General features: G+C 40.3%; 1 protein-coding gene across 1 annotated transcript; it reads left to right on the top strand.

Moving 5' to 3' along the window:
- Nucleotides 1–200: 200 nt before the first annotated feature.
- Nucleotides 201–13,837, top strand: TMEM64 (transmembrane protein 64). The gene is made up of 3 exons (XM_067290274.1): nt 201–966; nt 6,859–7,014; nt 11,250–13,837. The coding sequence occupies exons 1-3, from the start codon at nt 202–204 to the stop codon at nt 11,442–11,444; spliced, it is 1,116 nt and encodes a 371-aa protein (XP_067146375.1). The 5' UTR covers nt 201; the 3' UTR covers nt 11,445–13,837.
- The last annotated feature ends 9,360 nt before the right edge of the window (nt 13,838–23,197 follow it).

Below are 23,197 nucleotides of genomic sequence, written 5' to 3'. Positions count from 1 at the left end.
CGCCGCTGCGCCGCGGGAGCGGAGCGCCGCCGCGGCCCCTCCGCCCGCCGAGCCGCGCGGCGGCGAAGCGCGGCCGCCGCCCTCCCGCCCGCCGCCGCCGCCGGGAGCGGGCCATGGCGGGGCGATGAGGGAGCGGCCGCCGCTGCCCGCAGGCTGCTCGGGGAGGCGGGGAGCGAGGGGGCCGGGCGGCGGGGCGGGGGGATGCGGGGCGCGGGGGCCGCGGCGCTGCAGCTCCTCGCCAGAGCCGTGAAGCAGGCGGCGGCGCAGGGCGGCAGGCAGGACTTGGGCCGCTGGCTGTGCCGGGCCGCCGGCGCGGCGGCGGCGGGCGGCGGCGGCGGCGGCGGGCCGGGGGGGGACGCGGGCGGCCTGGAGGCGGCGGGCGGCGGCGGGCTGCTGCTGGGGCCCTGCGCGGAGGCGGGCGCGCTGCCGCCGGCCGGGCTGCTGCTGTGCCCGCTGCCCGAGGCGGGCGGCGGGGCGGGCGAGGCCCGCGGCTGGCGCTGCCCCTGCTGCCCGCCGGGCACCTGCTGGTGCAAGAGCTGCCTGAGCGTGTGCGCGCTGGCGGCGCTGTGCCTCGCCTCGCTGGCCCTGGCGCGCCAGTACCTGCGCGACCTGCTGCTCTGGGCCGAGAGCCTGGACAGCCTGGCCGGCGTGCTGCTCTTCGCCGTGGGCTTCATCGTGGTCTCCTTCCCCTGCGGCTGGGGCTACATCCTGCTCAACGTGGCTGCCGGCTACCTCTACGGCTTTGTGCTGGGCATGGGGCTGATGGTGCTGGGCGTCCTGGCGGGCACCTTCGTGGCCCACGTGGCCTGCCGGCGGCTGCTGGCTCGCTGGGCGCTGGCGAGGATCCAGGGCAGCGAGAGGCTCAGCGCCGTGGTGCGCGTCGTCGAGGGCGGCAGCGGCCTCAAGGTGGTGGCCCTGGCGCGGCTGACGCCCATCCCCTTCGGCCTGCAGAACGCCGTCTTCGCGGTGAGTGCGCCCCGGCCCACCGTGGCCGCCCTGGCCTGGCTCTGGGGGACCTTCGCTTTGGGTGGCTTTGTCCCCTGACCTGCAGCGAGGTGATGTGTGGGCTGAGCGCCGAGATCCTCCCACCGTGCCGAGCTGCAAGCTGCCTGGCTTAAGCTGCAGCAGAGGAGGAAGCTCTGGGTAGAAGGATGGCTTGTAAAATAGTGACCGTGCGGTGAGGGTGCCCATCCATGAGGAGATCTAGATTTTGTTCTCATTTAAAAAAAAAAAAAAAAAGGTAAGTAACTAAAGCAACCTCACGGCCTGCTCTTGGTGGTGGCCCTCCCGCGCGTAACGAGGGAAGGAAGGAAGGATCCTGAGACACCTCGTTCATTGGCATTGCGTTAGCGTTGCTGCCCGCTTTCGTGCTTTTGCGACTCCAGCGTTAGAAAGAAATGCCAAGATGCCGTGCAGCAAAATCTCTATGCAGAAGAATTCGGGGGTTTTAAAATACCTGTGTTTTCAAAGTGATTTGTGTGGGAGGGGAAATTAAGCAAGGCTGCCAGGTCTCTCTAAATGTCTTAATATAAATAATAGTATTGGAAAGAAAGAAGTGGATGGATTAAAATTCTTTCTCTGGTCAGTGGATGTACTTGGCATGCATCTAGCAAAGCTGTAAATGATGTTAAGTTCATATATGTGAAAGAGGGAAAATATTTTGGGAAGAGTAGGAAGGTACAAGCTCATAGCTGAAGAGGGACTCGGTGAACTGGAGGGTGACTGAAAGTTAGTTTAAACCTAAGTTTGGAAAAGCGTTGGGCTTGCTTTTCTTTCCTACTTTTAAGTTAGTACATATTTTAAGAATCATTTATTATTTACAATTTATAATCTTATAATTAATCTCTGATCATTTTAAAGGGGAAAGTAAAGAAGAACATAAAGTATGTTTTTTTGAGTTCATGCTGATCATTAGATTAGTTTCAAACCCTCTGCTCTTCCCGAAGGCTTTGTATAAAGAATCTGTTTTTGGCTGTGTATTATGACTCAGGTCTGTAAGTGTGCAGAAATCCATACAAAGCACACCAGACTGCAAAATGTTTTTCATGTTTAATAGTAACTCATATATCTTTTAACATAAGAGATCATACAACCCAGGGTTTGGGTCTGCTGCTTTCCTGTAAGAAACTTGCCTTCCCCCATCCGCAGTCCTGATTCTGTGGACTTTTGAAGCACTTGCTTAATTTTGACAGTTTCGTCTGGTTGAAAATGAATAGGTCACCAAATTCTGAATTTGTTGCTTAAGAAAAGCTTAAGGTAGTTAATTCACACACAGGTTTTGTAAGGTTTTCCACACACATTGATTTCAAATTGCAGCATGGTTTAAAATTGCTATGTGTGAAACTTCTATTTCAGACATGTGGTGTGCTTTAGCATTAGTCTCAAGAGTGGCAATCTCTGTCCGTAGAAGGTGTAGCAATTTAAGGGATATTATCACTTCTTTTTAATTAGATCCTTTAACCATTTTTGTGTTAGGAATGGAGGAACCTTAGCCATTTTATTTACTTATTTATATTGCTGCAGGATTGAGGAACCTTAGATTTGCACGGCGAGTGCGATGAGAGGAGGGAGCAGGCCGTGGTGTCTGCGAATCCCTCCAGAATCAAGGTGGCAGGTTCTGGTTTAGCAGAAGATGCTTCTACTACAATGTGACCCTTTTAAAGAGCTGTTGTGCTTGGGTTATTTGTGGCTTCTAGGTGTCACTTGAAGCCGTCAGCAAATGTTCTAGAGTAGTGTTGGGTCTGGTATACAGCTGACTTGAGAATTACCGAGTTAAAACATTTTCCTTCGTTTTCCTTTTCCTAAGCATTCTGCTGTGCCCATTGGGAAAAACGATTCAGCAGCGTATTCAGGCTTGTGTAACATTAAAATAATGCTATGATCATTGGTTTATATTCTATAAGTACGGCAAACTAAATAATTTTCTTCCCAAGTGAAAGGTTTCAGTATAAAAATAACATGTATGGAAGTGAGATGAAACCAGATTCCTGAGTATGCTAAATAACTTGGATATTGCCTCCTAAAATTGGTTTTGGGTGCTGTGTTTATTACTACTGATTTATTACTCTTAACAGCATAGTCAGATAAAACTGTGTTCAATTTTTAATCAAGAGCATTTGGTATGAACTACTATGTTACTGAAAAACTTAAAATGTTGCATGCAAATCTGGGAATTCAAAGCTGTTTCTCACTGCGAGTTGAGTTTAAGCTATGTACAGAATACTAAATTCTACTAACACAGCCTGAGCTATGATTTCTTTGAAATGTGACTTAACTGAAAACTTAGTGTTCTACTTAGGAGATTTAAAATATAAGGGGGTTTGGGTGTTGTAATCGTTCATCTGCTCCCCTTACTAGCATCTTACGGGATGAATTGCAAAAGGATGGTTTTTAATAGTAAGGGAAAGAACGGTGAACTCAAGTCTTTAAAAAGGCTACACATCTTTAATTTTCCAGAAGGCTGACCTTTGCTTGTGTTCTCTATGAATATTTACGCTTATAACTAAACTGGAGACAGTGAGAATGCTTAAATGAGAGGGATGGGAGGAAGTGGCCCATGAAGTCCAGGGGCAAGGCCTGGCCTTGAGGTGCAAGGGGAATGGGAACATCTGCAGAGGCTGAGATTAGTGGGTTCCTACAAGTTCAATGGTCTGTTCTTGTGCTGAGGGTTATGGTGAGGTTGAACAGCACGGAAATACAGAGATGGGAGGAAGAGGGCTTCCTAGCACTTGACCGGTGATCGTAGTTTTCTGAAACAGGGTAAGAAGAAAATTGACAAGAACTTCTTAGTTTCTCACCAGCCAGACAATAACATCTTGCTTCTTAAGATCAATCTGCTGCTCTTTGGGAAAGCACTGAGCATTAGGAGCAGTAGGGTAATGCAGTTACCTGCTGTTCTGGAAAGCCTAGGAACTTGTGAAATGAAAGCATGTTCGTGTTTCTCTTTGAGTGGGTTTAAGCGTAGTTGTCGTTCCTGTAATGTGCTGCCTGGGTAGCCGGGGCTAGTAGTTGGGATGCTCTGGTGGCTCTCACTGGGGTGTTTCCCCATGCACAGCCCTCTTCCCCCTTGCAACTCTGAACATTTTGAAGGTAGGTCTGTAAGGAGGCATGGTATGCAAGTTATGGCCTCCTTCCAGCTAGTGGGTCCCTGGAGCTAGATTTGTGGAAACTGATTATTTCTAGTGCCTGGTTCAGCTTAGATCAGAATTTGTATTTCTTCTTTTCCCCTCTTTGAGAGGGCTGTATTGTATAGAAATCTAATTTGACTAAAAATCTGAGTGTCCAAGTGTACCTCTCTGGTTCCAGAAATGTACACGCTGAAATCGTAGTTCAAAAAAAGTTATCTCCTTCAGAGGAACATGCGGGCTGCTTACTGTGCGTGTTGGAAAGTTACTAGCTCTTTTGTTTTGTTTTCATTCTGTATCTGGTTTTTCTCTAGGAAAGCAGAGACTATCAGAATTGTCCTTTGCTCTCAGTAGCTAAGCCTACCTGGTCTGAAACACGTGGCTTTGTAAGTTCATGGGAGAGAGATCTGCTCCAATTCCCAAAGGCATTTGACCCCCTAACAGTCCCCTGACCCAAGCATTTATTCTTTGACAGAAATGAACAAAGATGTCAACTGCAAAGAATCCGCAAAGGCTGGATCAGACAAAGCCTCTCCAAGGCTGAGTCGGAGAGTTTCTGGCTAATGCTTTTGCTACCAGAGAGGTTAGGTAGTTCTTAATTTTATTTTAGTGTGTAGTTTGGTCTGGCCAGTAACAGCATTGCATCTATCCTTTCTTTCAGTCTTAATTTTTGCTTGCTTGAGCTTCCCTTAGAAACAGAGTCCTGGTCGAAAATTTCCCCGGTTTGGCAGAGTTCTAGAGCAGGTAAAGTTTTATTGAAGAAAGATGCCGTCCGCTGCAAGGCGTATTGAAAATTTCTCAGGTTTCTTAGGTGGGGCTTGGCCACCAGTGTTGCATTACATACCTACTGTCTGCTTCCTGTGCCTTCTGGAGGAAGGGCTACCACTACCGTTCTGAATCCTGCAAACCAGGGGTTAAAGGGATATCTTTTACATATTTTTTCTTCCTCTCTTATTAGCTTTCATTTTAATGGAATGCACAAGTCACCGGCCAGTGTGTCTGTTGGCAGCCTCTCCTTCGTTTGGAAGCAGTCCCTCGCACAGCCCAAAATGTCCAGTTGCTTCAGGATAGATCCAGACGTGTGGATGTGTTCCTCTTAAGTGTTCTTAATACATATTCAGAACTGAAAGAGGTGCCCAGGAGTGTTAAAACAATCTTTGGGAAGTTTCCCAGCTCCATTAGATTTAATGACAGTGTCCTACTTAGCAATTCTTGCCTCAGCGTTAGTATTTCAGAGACTTTTAATAGCAGCTCCTTCATTCCCTTGGCAATAAGGGAAGTTTCTGTTGTGCGTTCTTGTTACATGGCCCAGATTACTGTAATATTAAAAAAAGAAAAAGTCTTTTGAAAGCATCTGTCAAATATGAAAACTCACATAATTACATAGTCCTTTTCATTAGAAATCTAAATTAAACTTCCATAGAGAGGAAATGTATTATTTGTGTTGCTGGTATATATTTAAGTCTATAGGAACTGTAATTTGCAGTGTGAAGTTTGGAATTGGCTGATTGGATCTTATTCCAGTGCGTTATTCTTAATCCTTATGTTCCATTGCATTCTCCTCCTCCTTTGCCCTTCCTTCCCCCAGAAAACTTTCCACTGGTGGTCTGTGCTTGGAGCTCTGAGAATTCAGCGTTGTGACTTTCATAGTAACCAGTGTTTATTTTAAGAACAGCATGATGAAATGAGTAACTTTGCTCTTCTCTTGTCTTTGACATTGTACAAAACTGTCAAGGTCAATAATTTCATGTAGACTTCTAGGTTTAGGGGCTGTTCTTAATTAGAACTTGTTTTGTTATTATGTGATCAACTGAATTGTCTGGAAGAATTCCTTAGACTGCTTATTTCAAAAACTCCTTTTTTATGCTTATGTTATTTTTAACCCTCTGTTACCTTCTGTTTTCATTTTCTTACATAAATATCTTTTGGACTGTTGGCTCTTACATTTAATATTTCTCAATAGCTGCTGATATTAATTTAGTTAATGCTATGTAGTTTGTTCCCATATAAACTGTCCGCACAGTATTTAGAGTGACTTAGAACAGAAGTTCCTCAGCAAAGAAAGGAAACTCTCTTTAAGTATTATTCATGTTTTTTTTTTCTGCAGATACTGACAAAAACTATAGCTGTGTGTACTAATTTGTATTTTATTCACTAATTAAAGCGTGATATAAAATACCTTTGGCAGAGGATCTTAATGAGCTATATATAATTTCCTATGTAGAGGCAGATTGTATCTGACATTCTGTTTATCTAGATCTTATTTAACACAGTAACATTTTGAACAGATTACCTCTTTATTAATTTTCATAGATGTAAAATGCAAAGAAAATAGATGCAAAATATCAAATTTTGCTTTAGACCTTCATATCTGATAATGTAATTTATTCCTGAGAGCAAAAGCGTAAATTGTAGGGCTCTGTTCACCATGAAGAAATAAACATCTTAAACGAACAGTATAATTGCATCCTTAATTAATGACCCTGCTTAGAGATGTTGTGTAATGTAAGGTGAATTGAAATAAAGCACAGTAATTTTAAAATGACCAGATGAAAACTAGCCAAATACCGTTTTATTGTATTACCTTAGATGCACTAACAGTGGAAAAGTTTAACTGAAGAAATAAAAGAATTTTTTTATTTTTTTGCATGGATGGTTGTGGGAGAGGTAGACTGATTAGTTATGCATGTTGTATTGAAACCGTGCATGGTTTCTTACTCTTTCTTTTGTTTAGGTTACAGATTTGTCACTACCCAACTATCTGATGGCTTCTTCAGTTGGGCTGCTTCCCACTCAGCTCCTGAACTCATACTTGGGCACTACCTTGCGTACCATGGAGGATGTGATTGCAGAGCAAAGTGTTAGTGGATATTTTATATTCAGTTTACAGGTAAATTAAAATCATTGCTTTCATAGACTTTGTTAACATTAATGTCAGTCTTTTTAGGACTGTTTTGGTAAGCAATTACTCTTGGAAATGTTGTCCACTTTTTCTGTTTGAGCATATTTCTTTACCCCTCTAATTTCTTACTGATCTGCTGTGCCAGTGGGATTTGAGACAGGATTTTGCTTTTGGAGCTAAGCAGGCAAGTTTCTTTCCTGTAGCATTGTCTCAGTCATTGAAATTTTTCTTTGGAAATTACATCCCAGTAGGAATGTGCATAAGATATAGAGAGATCCGGCACTGCTGGTTTGTCCTTCAGATTTCACAGCCTACAGTGTAAAAGAGGTGGGCTCAGAGGTTGTCGTGGGGGGGGGGGGGGCACGCGTGTCTCAGAGCAGCTAGAAAGCATTAATACTGTTTGCTATAAACCCTAGTCTGAGGCAGCTGACCTCCTACAGACTGAGAGCCAAGCAAATATGGCATATGGTGCTTAAAAAGTAGCAGTTTAAGTGTCTGATTTATGTCTTTGTTATATTTTCAGTATATTGTGTTAAACAGAGCTGACACTTCTTTTTCACAGACTTAATGACTACTAGATACTCAGCAAAATGGATTTCCAGTGTACTGTCTTTTTTTTTGGTTTTGTTTTCTTTTAATAGAAAAGTTTAATTCTCATACCTCATGTGATACAAGGTGGAGGTTATTCAGTGTTCTCTGTTTTCTTTTTCTGCCACAGTTCTGTCTTGTCAAGTTTTCTTCTCTTGCCCTCTTTGGTCGTCTCCAGCTGAATTTAGACTTGTCAAACCATCTCTACATAAGTCTGTGCACTACCAACAGCAAAGTAGTGTACTTAGACCCAGAATCTGTGCAGTGTTCACTATTAGCATTGAATACTCCCAATTTTGCATAGATCCTTCGTATGAAAGGTGCTGTAGAAATACCATTCTACTAATGGCTAAATCAAAATATCCTAATTTTGCAATTCAGTAAATTCATGAGAAGTATATGGTACCCATTCAAGAGCTTAGCTGATGAAATAGTTTTTCTTTAAATCTCAGAGGAAAGCTTTAGCTCAGACCACAGTAAGCATTGAGGTCATGGGTATATCAGAACCAGATTGTACACTAAAACCTCACCTGACAGTGCCAGCACTTTCAGATTGTGTTTGACCAACAGTTACCATGGTTTGCACATTTTTGGTTGATATTGCAGTCATTCATCTTCCTCAGTTTTTATGACCAAAACCTGAAGTTTAACAATGCTAAGATACAAACCTACTCCAGGACCAGTTTAACACTCCCCCGCTGCCGCCCCCCCCCCCAACCCCTTGCACTTAAATGGAACATATAATTTATAGCATTGATAGAACAGATCACTAAAAATATTTTTAATATCTTTAAAGAATATTAAAAATGCTTTGGGAATGTGGGATAAATAATTTGATAAACAAAAATGAAAATAAAAAGTTACTTGATCAGCTGTCACTTCATTCATGAAACCTCATTTATGGGGTAGTTTTCAGAAGTATATTCCTTTTCTTGCATTAAAATTTGTTTAAAATTACATCAAGTCTCCTTTGTGGATATATAGGATGCCAGCGTAGTGTAGCTGTAATTCAAGTAAGCGCTAGCTGGAGAGGCTCGGTGTTTGGATAGGAGTGCTCACCTCCTTGAGAGCAGTTTTTAGGAGCTGACTGACTAAGTCTAGAGCAATCTGTTAGTGAAGGAATTACTTGTTCTCCCACTTTTTTTCAGACATCTGCCCAGTGCTTTGCCTGGCCGTGTGGCTTTAATGGGCTTCAATTTAGTAAATAGCTTTTAAAACTCTTTGTGTTTTTTTGAATGTAACCAAAATAACAAATGTTATTTGTTTTAGCTTTGTTCATAGTTGTCTGTGTGTATATGTTTTAAAGTATTTGGCCGGGGAACTGAAGGCTGCTGACAGTAATATTTCAAGAAACAGTCAAATTTAAATATTTGGGTAAGCTTTTGTGATAGGATTTTCCCTATATATTCAGAATTTGTTGTCCGTAATCTCTTTTTGACTCCTACATTGGCTAGCTTTTGAAACATATAACTGGAATTAATGAGCAGTTGCTCATGAATAATTTGGAGTAGATTTTTTTTTTTAATGAAATGCTTATAATGGTCTTAAAGAATAAGTTTGGGATAATTGTAAACTCTTTATTTGATAAGTTTATTAAATGTAAGTATGCTGCTTGCTTAATAGGGAACAAAATAGGGAACAATTATAGTCTTATTTCCTGGCAATAGGATTAAACACAGTATTTTGTCATGTCGGATCAGAGTTTCTAGACATATTTAAAATACTTATGCATTCAGTGCATTTTTGGATCAATATTTCTGTAGCAGTAGAATAGCCCACTGTCTGCAGGAGAAGCCCTACTGTATAAAACATGGGAAAATACTAACAAAGATCTGTTTCTGCCAAGTTATAAATTGAGTACCTCAACTTCCGAGTGATAAGGAATTTTCACAGGTGCCACCTGCAAAGGAAAAAAAATGGAGTTTTAAGGCTAGCAGCACCCTGGGAGCCTCAACAGGAGCGTAGGCACTGGATTGAAGTGAATTTCACTCCGCACTCATTAGACTATGTCTAGAGTACCACATCTGGTTTTGGGCCCCCAATACATGAATGATATTGATGAACTGAAGTGAGTTTAGTGGAGGTGGTTGGGACTGGAGCACTTGCCCCATGAGAAGAGGCTGAAGGACCAGCTTGTTCAGCTGGAGAAGGGACAGTTTTGGAGAGGTCTTACAACAGCCCCCCCCCCCCCAACACCTACAGGAGGTCACTAGAAGATGGAGCCAGAGTCTTTATGGAGGTGCACAGAGGAGATCAATAGACAATGGTCATGAATTGGATTGGGAGAGATTCCAGCTGGATATCAGGAAAATATATTTCACCACAAGGACGGCTGGGCATTGGAACGGGTTGCCCAAGGAGGTTGTGCCACTCCATCCTTGAAGGTTTTCAAGATCTGACTGGATAAAGCCCTGAGCAACCTGGTCTGATCTTGCAGCCAACCCTGCTCTGAGCAGTGGTTTGGGCTAGAGACCTCCTGAGATCTTTTCCAACCTGAAATACCCTGACAAATGTTTTAGGTGATGGTCTTTAATGTTAGAGAAAACATAGCCCTCCCAATTAATAATTAAGTTCAGGTTTTGGACTTGGGAGCTCTAGCTTCTGTTGTATAGAAAATACTGTGTTTTTTTTAAGGAAGTTACAGGTTCCAGCTACTGCATAAAACATTTTTTTTAAATGCAGAATAATTTACTTCTTTCTTGTAAAGAGACTCTTGTTAGGAGACAGCTTGATTATATTTGAAGGATTTTTTTTTTTTTTTTTTTCTTAAGGAAGATCTATGCTGAAAACCTTAACTGGTGTTTCATTGAAACCAAAGAATGTCTCTGGGGAGTACAGCACATGCTAATACCATAGAATGAGTAATTTCTAAGCAAAAATGGTATAGGTTTACTCCTGGTCACTTTTTTTTTAGTGAAGTTCAGAAAATCTTAGTAATAAAATTCAGAGCAAAAGTCCTGGACTCAAATTGTAGTTTTAGATAGTATTGCCTCCTTAAAAAGAGAACAACCCTTCTGCCCACCCTTCCAGCAAACATCCCAATACCAAGTACTTCCCATACAGATCCTGTAAGTTGCTCAGACTTCGATCTGTTGTATTTTCTCCTGACATCTCAGGAGTGCTGCAGTACTGCTGCTTTTTGCTATATTCCACACAGGAGGGGCAAGGACAAGTAGTTTTGTTTTCTCTGCCTCATCCCTTTTATCTGCTGTTTTGCAAATTGTGAATATCCACTTGCTATTTAGAAAACAGCTCTTTTCATTTCTAGCAATACATGTCATTTCTTTACGGAGATGTTATTGCCAAGAGTTGAACTGAAGAGATTACTTTCTAACAAGTATGTGAAAGATGGTAATGGAAAGAAAGAACTTAAATGTTAGTATGAACTGCAAATATAAGTTCTATCTGATGTCTGCTCTTTGGCATGTTAATAGCAACATATATTGATCTAGAGTCACTCACTGGTTAAGTTCATCTCTCTTTTAATGTCTTGCCTTTGAAACACTGAGTCAATGGATGTCTTCCTGTGCACTGTGCATCTGTGCACTGATGACTTTTATGTTTTGTTCAGAACAGTTGTGTTCTATTCATACTTATAGTTTGTATATCCAACAACGCTCTTTTTTTACTTGCAGATTGTCATAAGCATAGGACTCATGTTTTATGTTGTTCACCGAGCTCAAGTGGAACTGAATGCAGCTATTGTAGCGTGTGAAATGGAAATGAAGACATCCCATGTTAAAGGCAGTCAACCGAGCATCAGTGGTTCAACCACATCATGCAACAAGAGGACAGTAGCATTTTCTGGGGGAGGGATCAATATTGTGTGATTTCAAGTATTAACATAGTAAGGTTTTGTGAGCCTCAGCTATTGCCTAGAAACGTCTATGGACAATTAAACTAGATTTAAAACAACAAAAAACAACCCCCCCCCCCCATGACTACAGGTTGTACTGTGGCACGGACCAACTGACCAGTTCTTCATTTGCACAAGGGATGACTTATAGCAAGAACTGTAAGATGGCAAAGTATCTTAAGACATAAATGTAAATTTGGCTGCACCTTTGATCATTTATTATGCCTGTCATGGCCTGTAGTCTGCACTTTAGTTTTTGTTTGCTCCTATAAACTGAGAAATGCTTCTATAAACTGAGAAAAGTAGCACAGAGGTAAATATTTTTCTGCTTAGCATTATTTATAAGGCTGAATAATTATATGAAGTAGAACTTTATTACTGATAAAGAGGAATGAGAAAGTATGCAATTCAATGTATGTTATTCTTGAATGTGCTTTGCTTTGGAGTTACTTCCAGAAATCTAGTGTATTATTTTGCTGATTATGGGGCCATTTGGCTTTCTCTTCATCCTTGATTTAAAAAAAAAAAAGGGGGGGGGGAGGTGGGGAGAGAACGCTATATAAAGTTTTGGTTGAATGTATTTTTGTAAGTCATTAAAAATGTTGCAGAGCCATGCATATGTATTCACACAAGCTTAAATCCTACATTGTGGGACTGAAGTGCTCTTAAATAACATTTTAAGTTACACTGTGTAATATGCAAAGTAAAAGGGAAAATATAGAAGTTATAATAGATTGCAGTGACCAGCACTACTTGAAGGAGACTTTGTGAATTAACTGTTGCATTGGTTTTACCTTCTTGGTGATTGTAACAAAGGGCTGTTCCATGTTAATCCTATTTATAAATACTTTCTAATTGTTAAAAGGATGGAGTTGCATGTATTAAGGTTTTCCAGAATAGGAAGCTAAATCTCTCCTTTAAACAAAATTGATGGGATACTAGCAGTACTAGTCTTACATGAAGGTGGCCTTTATTTTATCAGTGAATTCCCTCCTCCCTTTAAAAAAATCTTTAAAAAATTAACTTCAGTTTGTATGTTTTTTTCTAAAAGTTTTACATTTTTGAAAGATGCAATCTATTATAAATTTCACCAGAGTGAAGAAATGAAAACTAGAGGTTCTCCTGGAAAAATAAATAATCCGATAATGGAGAAGGGCAGTAACATCTTCGAGACTCAGGAATTCTGACTCCATTTTTGCAAGACAACACTGTATTGGCTAATGCTCCTTTTATGTATGCTGTGGACTATTCTTCACAGTATTTGAATAGACTGGATAAACTGATAGTAATTGTGTGTGTGAGAGAGAGAGAGAGTGTGTTTGTGTGGATAAAAAGACAAATATAATTGCAATGCCTGAATCTGGTCTTGTACATGTGAATTTCATGTAGATATACATGCCAGTGTTCAATTGCTCAAACACACACGAGTCATCTGGTACAAAAAATAATGTAATGTATTGCTTACTTTGTAGTTACTTTGTTACAAGTTTTTAAGGATGTTTTCAGTCTTCAATTTTTGTGTTATTTTCTAACAGAGTATGACTGTGCCTCCTTTTTGTAAGGCTGTTTGTAGGATCCAAGCATTTTTTGTCGTCTTGAGAACAGCAGGCCTTCAAGGTAGCTGGGAAGCAGAGATCTGATAGCTTTTAACAGTCTTACTGGGGAGGGGGGTATGCACGGTATTTGAATAACTTGACATCTGAACAGTCCTTGGTAGTGAAAGTTCAATTTTGTTCTTTAAATATATATCCTTTGCAGACCTCTGTTCTTGGGTCTTGTGACCTCAGGAGCTAAACTAGTTAGATGAAACCACAAAGTTCAGATTGTCTCAAGAAAAAAAAAAAAAGCGAGGCAATCCGTACTTACCTGGAAGTGCTCATTTACACATCTCTGCCTCTGACAGCTCCTGTATGAAAACAAGAGAGCCAGATAACTTTTTGATGGCGTTATTTGTCATCAGAGTATTATTGAGCCCTTTAATAACTAAACTTTTTTTATTTCTTGGAAAGACCAGTCCTTGAATAAATGAACTGATCTGAACTTTGTTCCGACTTGCTAAAATGATAACAGTGTTTTGAAGAGGGAATCTCTTTTTCCTTCCATTTTTAAACTAACTTAAGCTAGTGTTGATTGTTCAAGAACATTTCCCAAATTGTATTTTGAAGTGCTTTTATTTCCATAACATTTTGTAACCAGAGTAACTTCACTATGTGAACACTTTTGTAGTATGGAATTAGTTCTTAAGACTTTTGCATTTTGCTTGATACTTGTAATATTTGTGTACAAGGTAATGGGAAATGTGCTTTAAAAGGAACTTTTCTGTACCATGCCAATCATAATTTTATACAATAAATTCACTTAAATTTCTCTAAGAAATATGTATTAAATTTTCAGGTTGCTACAAAGTGGTATTGGAAAGAAAGTGCAATGGAATGTCTTCTTTATATATGCACACATAAAGAAGCAAAGAAATTGAAATACTTAAATTCAGATAATTCACAAGAAAGCTGACTAGGTTGAGGAAGTAACAAGTTAGAATTTCAGAGTGAATTATATGGCATGTGAGCTACTGACAAGGGAAAGACAGTAAAAAATTTTTTTTTTAGTAATGTGCTTAATTCTGTTAAATACTTTAAAGGTTGGATAATTGTAGGTGCCTTTTTGGTTAAGAATAAGCATATTTTGCTTTTAAGAAATGTGCTAATGAACCTAAAGAAGATTGCTATTTCTGAATGTAAAGGTAGTAAGAGAAGTGATGTGGTGATTTTTTTTTTTTGTCTCCCTACGTAGTGCAACTAAAAAATAGAACAATATGAATCCAGTTTAATAATATGTGGCAAGTTACCTTCATGCTTTTTTTGTGTGTGTGTTGCTGTGCAGGTGAAATTTCTTTTTTTGTTTGCTTGCTTGCTTGCTTGTTTGTTTTATAAAATGTGCTAAATTGCAGGTGATATAGAAAAGGGAATCTCTCTCAGCTGCTTGGCACCAGAAGTTTTACTACTTTCTTCTTGTGGTAAGAGCAACTCTAGCAAATTTATCAAAATCTATTTTTATACTAAGTGCCTGGGAGGAAAATCTTTTTTTGTCCAAGAGCTTTACCTATTATATCTTTTTATACGGATTTTGCATAATAACTTCAACCAGCATTGCAAAGGTCAAATCTGAAGACTAGAAAACTGCTTTTTTACACACACATATATATATGTGTGTGTATGTATATGTATGTGTGTATATATACACACACACACACATATTGTGGCTAGTGTTGCATATCAGTTTCTTTGCACTCATTTTCAGCATTCTATTTGAGGCTTGTATGATTTGGGTTTGGATGGACCAAAGTTCCTGGGAGTAATCAGTGGCCTTGCAAAATAATCTAGGATATGGTGCCTAACATGAAATACTATAAATGTGTTCCCTTTCACGCTAAGGTGTGTTCACTTTCACCCTTAATGACAGTAGCTAAATACCTAAAGGAGCTCTGTGACAAACTTTCTCAATATAATAGATTAAAAAATGGTAGCAGTCCTATCTACTTAACAGGAAGATGGTTTGGACAGGAGGGAATAGGAAATCCAGTGCAGAGTGGAAATTGATTAAAAATTCTGCCATTGCTGGAAAAATGTGTAGTTGCCGTGGAAAGCAGCTCTTCCCTGTCTCATCTAGAGTCCCACAGAATTAGTGAAGTGCCTGGCAGCACAGGGCAGGTAGGTCTAATACACATCCTCTCTACATGGATGTTAGTGTTTGTCTTCCAACTTAACCCGCCTCTTTGACAGTTTTGATTTCTTTCCACCCTACGGCAGCCAGGTGGCCTTGCCTAGAGGTAGGTCAGCATTTTCTTTGGGGGAGAGTTTTGGAATGTTTGGGACCTCTTAAATTCTGAAATAGTCGTCTTTGACAAATTTTGATTCCATTTCTTGATTCTAATTTTGCAATTTAGTTTGTCCCAGTGATGGCGCAAAATCAGCTGAGGTGCAAGCATGTAGGTACTAAGTGGTGTGTATGCATTTGCACCTGGCCTAAGTAAGGCCTTGCTTCTGCTCAGCAAGATGCGTGAGCTCCGTCTGCTGAATTTAAGGTGTTTCCCTCTGTTCTCAGCGAACTGTAACTATTTAAAACCCTTAAATCTTGTGAGTGGGAGGAGAGAAAAACCTGTGGTGATGGACTGTTCTAATGGTAAATTTATGCTCTCTGCCTTAGAAATTATATTGCGTAAGATCACAAGGATTCTCCATCTAATATGAGAAATGGTAGGTGGTGAGGAAATAGCCTAATGAATTCTTTGTTATGACCTTGATTTTCATGAGGGAGTAACAGCATTTGCTTCGATACTAGGTGAAGCACCCAGATGGCTGTGAGGTGGGTTTTTTTGTTTGTTTGTTTTTTGTTTTTGTTTTTCCTTGGCTACTACTGAAAGTAAGGAATGCTGAAATGGAAATGATATGAAGTTGCTGATTCTTTTGATCCTTACCTCATTATGACTGTTTCAGATGTCTTTTATAGCTACTGGGAATATTATCTTGGAAGCAACCAGATGGCTTCTAAGAAAGAGCATCTTGGTTTTTGGAGAGCTGCTGAATACATACTTCTGACTCTAGGGCTGGCTCTTATAAGCTTGGCTAGCAAAACAAAACAAGGAGTGGTGGATAGTTCTCATCAGAAGGGCAGAGGAACATTTATTGCTGTTTTTTCGTTATACTTAAGAAATATATGGCAGGTGGCTGCCTGCCTGAATTCCCAAGGCTTCCTTTTTCTGTTGCTCTGCTTTACATGGCTCAGGTGGTAGCTGGTTGAGGAAGAGCTCTAAACTCACTTTTCTTCCAGCTGAGGGGTAGGGATTGCTGAGGAGAAGCCAGAGGTTCCTCTATTTCTTTCTTTTTACAAACCTGTGTCTGAATGGCTTCCTTTCCCTATTCTTAAAAAAAAAAAAAAAAAAAAAAAATTCTGGCTCTGTCAGGAAATTAATATTCTGTGTGTTCTCCTGTGGATGTAAACTGAGATACAAGATTAATGTTCTGTGCTCAGTGAACTACAGTAATCTGTGCTACCCTTACTAATTTCTGCACCAAATGTTCTTCTGCTGAGTTTGCTAGCTTAGGGTATTACAGTGGCCATAAAAGGACTTATTGCAGCTTACCCTGTGAATTGTATCAAATTGTTGATTTCCAGTCATTTTAAAGTTGCACAGAATTTTAGGCTTTCAGAACTGTTGGGAACAATACCCGTGTGTACATGCAGCACATCCATAGAAACTTACAGTTTACAAGCAAAGCTAGCATTTTGTGGGATGACCTCATCAAGAGTACAGTTATTTGTGTTTTTTTCAGTACAGTGAGTTGAACTATGTTTCACTGGATGTAGTACACCTCTCTTTTCCAACTGGAAGTGGTACCACCTCACCTCAGCTGCTGTGGTTTACCAGATGCTGTATAGTTAGTTTAAACTTCAGTCAAACAAATCTCTTTCTGTGGCTGACCTCTTTCAGCTGAGCAATCTGTATCTTTTTTTCCAGCTACATCAGTCAGTCTAATGAAAGGTATTATCTCTCCTTGCAAGCTGTGCTTCCTTAGATAATGTGGTTGTAACAGTGCTACTATTCCTTTCAAGCAAGCTTTGAGTTAGGAAAATGGCAGAGTCTGAAGGAAGAATTCTGTGAACTCTCCAAGCTCCTGACATTGGCACTGGCAGAAAAGAGCCTTGTGGTAATGAATTTTAAAACTGATTTCATTATGAAGCAGTTTGAGGCTGGAACTGAAAACTTAAGGAGATTAAAAAAAAAAGTTGCAATTAGTACAAGACTGTTAGTAAATTTATGAGGAGGTAAAATCCTGATAGCTATAATTGGTAAGGTTACTTTCCACTTCTCAATACGTCATTCTTTGGAGAATGGATTAAATTTATTTCTTTAAATCCTTTTCAATTCTTAAAACCCAAGTAGAAAAAGAAGAAGAAGTCACAGAAGAATGTGTTAACAATTTAGTCTCCGAAGGTCTGGAATTGCATTTAAATGCAGAAAATACAGACTGAAGATTACAAAATCTTAACCTTGAAGCAAGGCAGAAACTTGCTTTAATGAGTGGCAGGTGTATTACTTTGCAAATTTTCTGCTTTCCTTTATTTTATCTACTCTGATTAACGGTGTAAAAAAGATGGCCGTGTGGTTGGAAGCATGGATAGATTTGTGTTATGTGGCTTATATTCTCTTGGGGAAGAGACTTGGGTTTCTACATGGTGCAGAAAGACCTGAAATCCTCTCTGCACTCCATGCTGACTGCATATTAACCAGTTCTAAGACACAGAACTGGTTAATGTATAGCTGTATTGGCATGGCATGAACCTGAGCTAGTAATCCCTATCTCTTATCAGTACATCTTATCAACTTGGAACTCAAATAAAGGAAAGTTGATTCTGCTTGTGGATATGCACCCGTATTTCCTGGTAATGGATATCATTATTCTTAATGATCTTTATAGTGCTTCAGGAATCTTTGATAGAAGCACTACGGGTGCAAAGTGTGATTGTGTTTACCCAAAGAAGAGCTGAACTTTCTCCTAAAAACATGTTTCACTTAGTACTTAAGTATTGCTTTAGTGTGATCCAAGTTGGGAACTGCTGTCTCAAACAGATGAGATAGTATTAGTCAATTGATGCTTCTGTACCAAGCTGTTGTGTCCAGTTCATAGAATTATAGAATAACGAAGGTTGGAGGATGACCCCTGGAAGTCATCTAGTCCAACCCCTTGCTTCAAACAGCTCCGGTTAGATCAGGTTGCTCAGGGCCATGTCCAGTTGAGTTTTGAACACCTTTGAGGATGGAGGTTCCACAGCCTTTCTGGGTAATCTGGTCTGGTCTTTGACCACCCTCAGGGTGAAGAATTTTTCCTTATATCTGCTCAATTTCCTGTGCTGCAGCTTGTATCCATTTCTTCTCCTCCTATCACTGTGCACCTCCAAGAAGAGTCTGGCTCCATCTTCTCTCTGCCCTCCCATATGCCTCCCCTATCCCCAGAAGCCATTGGACAAGACCAAAGGTTAGGACTGACTTTCTGGGGGTTTTGGTAGTGTGATAGAGCAGCTTCACTAGGCAGGCGGCAGAAATGCAAATGGTCGTGTTCACACATGCAGCTCCCCAAGTCTAAGAACCGCATGTTTCCTTGGATTTGTGTGCTGCTGTGTGGTTGTAACGATGTGCACATGCTTTCCTTATCTACATCGCAAAATGGAGGTATTTGTGGAAGAAGGAAAGATGGGTGAAGAGACAGGCATCTCCAATGCTGGCCTGGCTAAGTTACAGCTAGAGAACAAATAGAAAAATGAAAATCCCAAGTGATATCTCAGACTAATCTCTCTTGTACTCTGCTGAATATGCATTTTTGCCATTTTATGGAGTAACTCCTTAGACTTATTCCCAAATGTTGAATTTTTCGATTGTTGTATGTAACTACCTAAGTGGAAGGAGCAATGTTATTTATTATTTGTAATTTCCTTCCCAAATGTTCTTTTAAATTCCACTGAATTTATTAAACTGTTCTTTTTAGAAGAAACACCAGGTTTCCTTAACAGCTGTTCAGAGCAAAATGTTTTTATTCATAGACATAAGCATCTGCAATAATGACAATTAGTGAAAATCTCTAAACACTTGCAGATATGTGTTTTAGGTAGTGTGAAATTGCTGTGAGGCATTTGCAGACCTGTGCAGCCCCAGCAATTGTTGTTGCTTTCCTGCTATTTACAGGTAGTGTATATGTTTAACAGTAGCAAGACAACTGTTAGTTCTGCCAACACAAGAGAAGAAAATCATTAGTTTGGACTTCACAAAGGACACTGAAAGTCCTATTCTGTGTAACAGGTATTAGATACCTAGAGGCCAGATTTCTAAAAGTATTTTGGGGCCTGAAGGATGTATGGCCATGTATCAAGGGTCACAAAGCAATCTGGTGCCCAGTAGCACTGAAAATTTCTAGCTGGTGTTTACCATACTTGTGAGGAGTGATCCATGTCCTTGTCCTCTGACCTATTAGCATCTGTAGTATTCTGTTGTTCTTACCCAGCATTCAGGAACCTACAGATGGCCAAATGTACCTGTGAGATGACTTTCAGTGGGGCACAAAAGGATCAGACACTGAGTGCTGTGGTATCTTTTGAGAACCAGCTCTTTCCAGATCTCGTTCCCACCGATTTCTGAACTCAGCAGGACTTGGGAATCTCCACTCATGCTGAATCAAAATACTGTGATACAGGCATCGTGCCTCTGTGAGAGGGACTGTCTCTTACTGAGTTGCCTCAGGCCTGCTTACCTCTAGTTTGGGAAAGAAAAATAAAATTTGGCATATCCTTCTTGAAATCATGCCAACTACTAATCTGACCTAGATGTTACCATTTAAATGCAGACTGCAGAACAAGCTCAGAAATACATTTTATTTAATGTAAATCGCAAGTGAAGGATGCAATTGTATTGAAACACTGGGCTGGGAACTAGACCTGCTGCCTGGTAACATCTTTAATTGCCTAAGCTAAATCCTGTGGGGCTTGGGTGCCAGAGCTGCATGCAATGCAAAAGTGCTGCTATATATGGTCTTGCTTTGTTCTAGAGATCTCTCAGCATGTGTCTGAGATGATCTTGAGGAAGGTAGTGCTGACACATTTTGCTTGTACTCTTTGTACTATGTACAGGAAGAGGGAGGAGGTATGGAACAATGAGGCAAGGAAATGAGTTGTTCGTATATAGTACTGCAGATTAAGTAGGCTAGCAGCCTTGAGATCTCAGGCATGCAGGCATTTTGGACTTTAAAATACCTTTCTTTCTGGTCTGCCAAAGAAACGTACTGGCAGTGCAGTTTTAACCTACAAAACAATTCTGTACCAAGACTTTTTCAGGACTCTGTGCCTGTGCATGCAGCTTACAGGACAAAAATCTTTTCTCAGATTCTTGTTGCAAGTTCAACATGAAATCTGGCCCCTGGGGGTACTAACTGCAGGAAGGAACTATGCCTGCTAAATCAGGCTTGCAATTAAATTCAGTAACATCCTTAGTTTTACCTTCACAACCTCCCTCCCCCATATGTCTTTCCAGGGTTATTTCTGATTCACAGCAAATAAAGGGAAGCACTCATTACTGAAAACAATACCATTGGATAGCAACAACTGGCAGCTTCTTCAGCTTGGGATAAAGTTTAAGTCCCTTTGAATATAATTTCTTTCATTAGTTTGCAGCATGCAAGATCAGTCTTCAACTGCCATTTGGAAAGGCTGAAACTTTGCAGTAAGAGAGTAGTAATATGCTTTGTTATCCTGTATCAATGTTGTTACAATATTAACGTCACATGGATTCCAAGAACTCTGTACTAGCTTTGTTTCCTCTGATGTACACTTAACAATTTGGGGATTAAAACATTGATAAAACTAAAATATGGAGGGTGCCTACTTTGGAACTAGCTGGATTCTCTCATTGTAATAGACTGGAACTGGAGTAGAGAAAAGTGCAAAAAAAAAAAAAAAAGTAGTGTTTTAAAATTTGTGTGATTATATATAAACTTAATATTTTATCTACATATTTATATAGAGATGCATTACATCTCTAGCTCCTACTTAAAGGCTTAAGAAAACATTTGTGCAAAAAAGAAATTTGTTAAATATTCGAAATCAGAGGGTTGAGAGAAAGAACTCCTCTGCTGTATCTGAAGTCCTCCCCCACCAAGAACAAGGGGAGACCAGACATACGTATGTAAGAGTTACCTGGAGTTTTTTTAAAACAAACAAAAAAAACAAAATAAAAAACCCGCAACCCTTCCCCAGTAACATCATTTTCCAAGTGTTCTTCACGTGTTTAAATGTAATCTAAAAGGATGCAGGACTGTTCTTTAAAAACATTCCCTTACATTTATCTCTAGAAAAAGGGAAAGAAAAAAAAACTCAAAAAACCAATTCAGTAAGTCTTAATATTAACAAGAAGAAGAATATAAAAAGAGACAATAGTTGTCCCTCCCTTTCTCCCTCCTCCCTTAGAATATGTGGACAAAGTGCCCAGCAGCATTTCTGGAAAATGTCAGAGCTCAGACTTAACATAATTAAGGTCTGAATCCAGCACAGAGGTCTGTACAGTAAGGTAAGCTCACACAGCTCTGCAGTGATTGCGGCTTTGCTTAATAAAGCAGTGCAATATCCCCTGAGAAATCTCTTGTGTTAAATGTTATATTCAATGAAAAGTTTTTAATCATTTCACTGTCTAAATGTCATTGCTTTAATAATCAGAATAATATTTAGTGGAGAAGAAAATTTCATGAGAAATAATAAAAAACTATGGTGATTCACTGCGAGCTATAGACAGAAAATCCCATTATTTACCTCTTGTGGAACATTACAGTTTATGTCAGAAAGAAGGCAAAGCACTGTTCAGTAGAAATAAAAAGGAAATCTGAGGTAGGTAGACTGCGGGGATGTAGACAGGCACCTTCTTGTACAGTGCGCCTTTTGATCATCTTCCTCCCTCCCTCCGTTTCCTGCTTTCAGAACAGGTTCCTTGTATTGACAAGGTCAATAGCTGTTACAGCTGTGTGTTTTGGGTTTTTTTGTTTGTTTGTTTTTTTGAAAGAGGCAGGGATTTCTGAGGATTAGGAATCTTTTAAACTCCTGTGGTAGCAGGAATCATTGCTATCTTTTTAGCAGATGCTTCTACTTCTGCAGTTTGTTCTGCTCCTGGTAATGCTGTCTGCCTGACTTCTTGCTTACAGCAGAAGAAAAAGAAATGTTCAGCTGTTGCATGCACCCCAGATTTGTCTAAATAAGAGTACAAATTGATGCAAGACTGACCCTAATTTTTTTTCAAGGGGGATGCTTTTGGATAGAAAACTGCTTTATATTCTGTTAGTTCCACCCATTTGCATGCACTTCAGTAATTATCCCACTTTAGAATTAAAAAAAACCCTCTGGGTGTCATTAGGAGCTTCCTAGTGTTGATAAACAAGTCCCACTACTTAATGGGAGAGGTCTCCCTGATAGATTTGTGTGGTCAACGGGGAGTTCTGGTCTGCAATTTGTAATCTCCCTGACCATCTCCCCAACAGGGATTTTTGCAGAAAAACAAATGACTATTGATTATAGTAACCTTGTGGTCTGTGGCAGATGTGAGAATCAAGGAGATTCATAGCAAAAGTCTCTTCTTTCATCTCTTACACTAGTGATTTATTTCAGTTGGAGCTATCTGAAGAGGAACTGTACAGTTTGGCAAGTAGGCTGATGTGCTGTAATTAATGGAGAGCTAGGCTGTGACTATACTAATAAATTAACTATGTCTGGGACTGTTCTCTGGTACTGAGACATAGTGTCATGGAACAGTCAGTCTGTGTCCATGCTATTAAACTCACTTGTCCTCTTAAACAGGGCGCAGACATCCAAACTGCCTGTTGAGATGAGTTCCCCACAGAATGACTCTGAACTCTACTTGGGAATTTTTAGGAGAGTGCCAGTTAGCCTGGGCTTAAACTGTGGTAGGGACTTGTTTTAATAATTTAACAGTGTAGCCGAAGGAGTTTAAATGCTCAGGAGCATCCCCCTTTTTAACTTTCTGATAAAGCTTTTGTGTTTTGTAAATCAATGTATCGCTCACTTTACAGGAGCAATGAGGCATCCCTAGAAGGAATGTTTCCATTGTAAAATGGCACGTGCCAACCTGCAGAGCTCAGTCAAACTGAGGCAGATGAATCCAAAATGGAAAAAACATCTGCC

This window comes from Apteryx mantelli, chromosome 2, assembly GCF_036417845.1.
Source record: "Apteryx mantelli isolate bAptMan1 chromosome 2, bAptMan1.hap1, whole genome shotgun sequence".
NCBI lineage: Eukaryota > Metazoa > Chordata > Aves > Apterygiformes > Apterygidae > Apteryx > Apteryx mantelli.
The sequence above is the reverse complement of the archived record's forward strand: the minus strand, read 5'-3'. Positions and strand labels throughout refer to the sequence as shown.

Bases quoted from the DNA above. Each gene is read 5' to 3' on its own strand.
- TMEM64 (XM_067290274.1), top strand. From the start codon at position 202: ATGCGGGGCGCGGGGGCCGCGGCGCTGCAGCTCCTCGCCAGAGCCGTG. The intron at 967-6,858 runs GTGAGTGCGCCC...TCTTTTGTTTAG, and splicing joins TGCAGAACGCCGTCTTCGCG to GTTACAGATTTGTCACTACC. The intron at 7,015-11,249 runs GTAAATTAAAAT...TTTTACTTGCAG, and splicing joins ATTTTATATTCAGTTTACAG to ATTGTCATAAGCATAGGACT.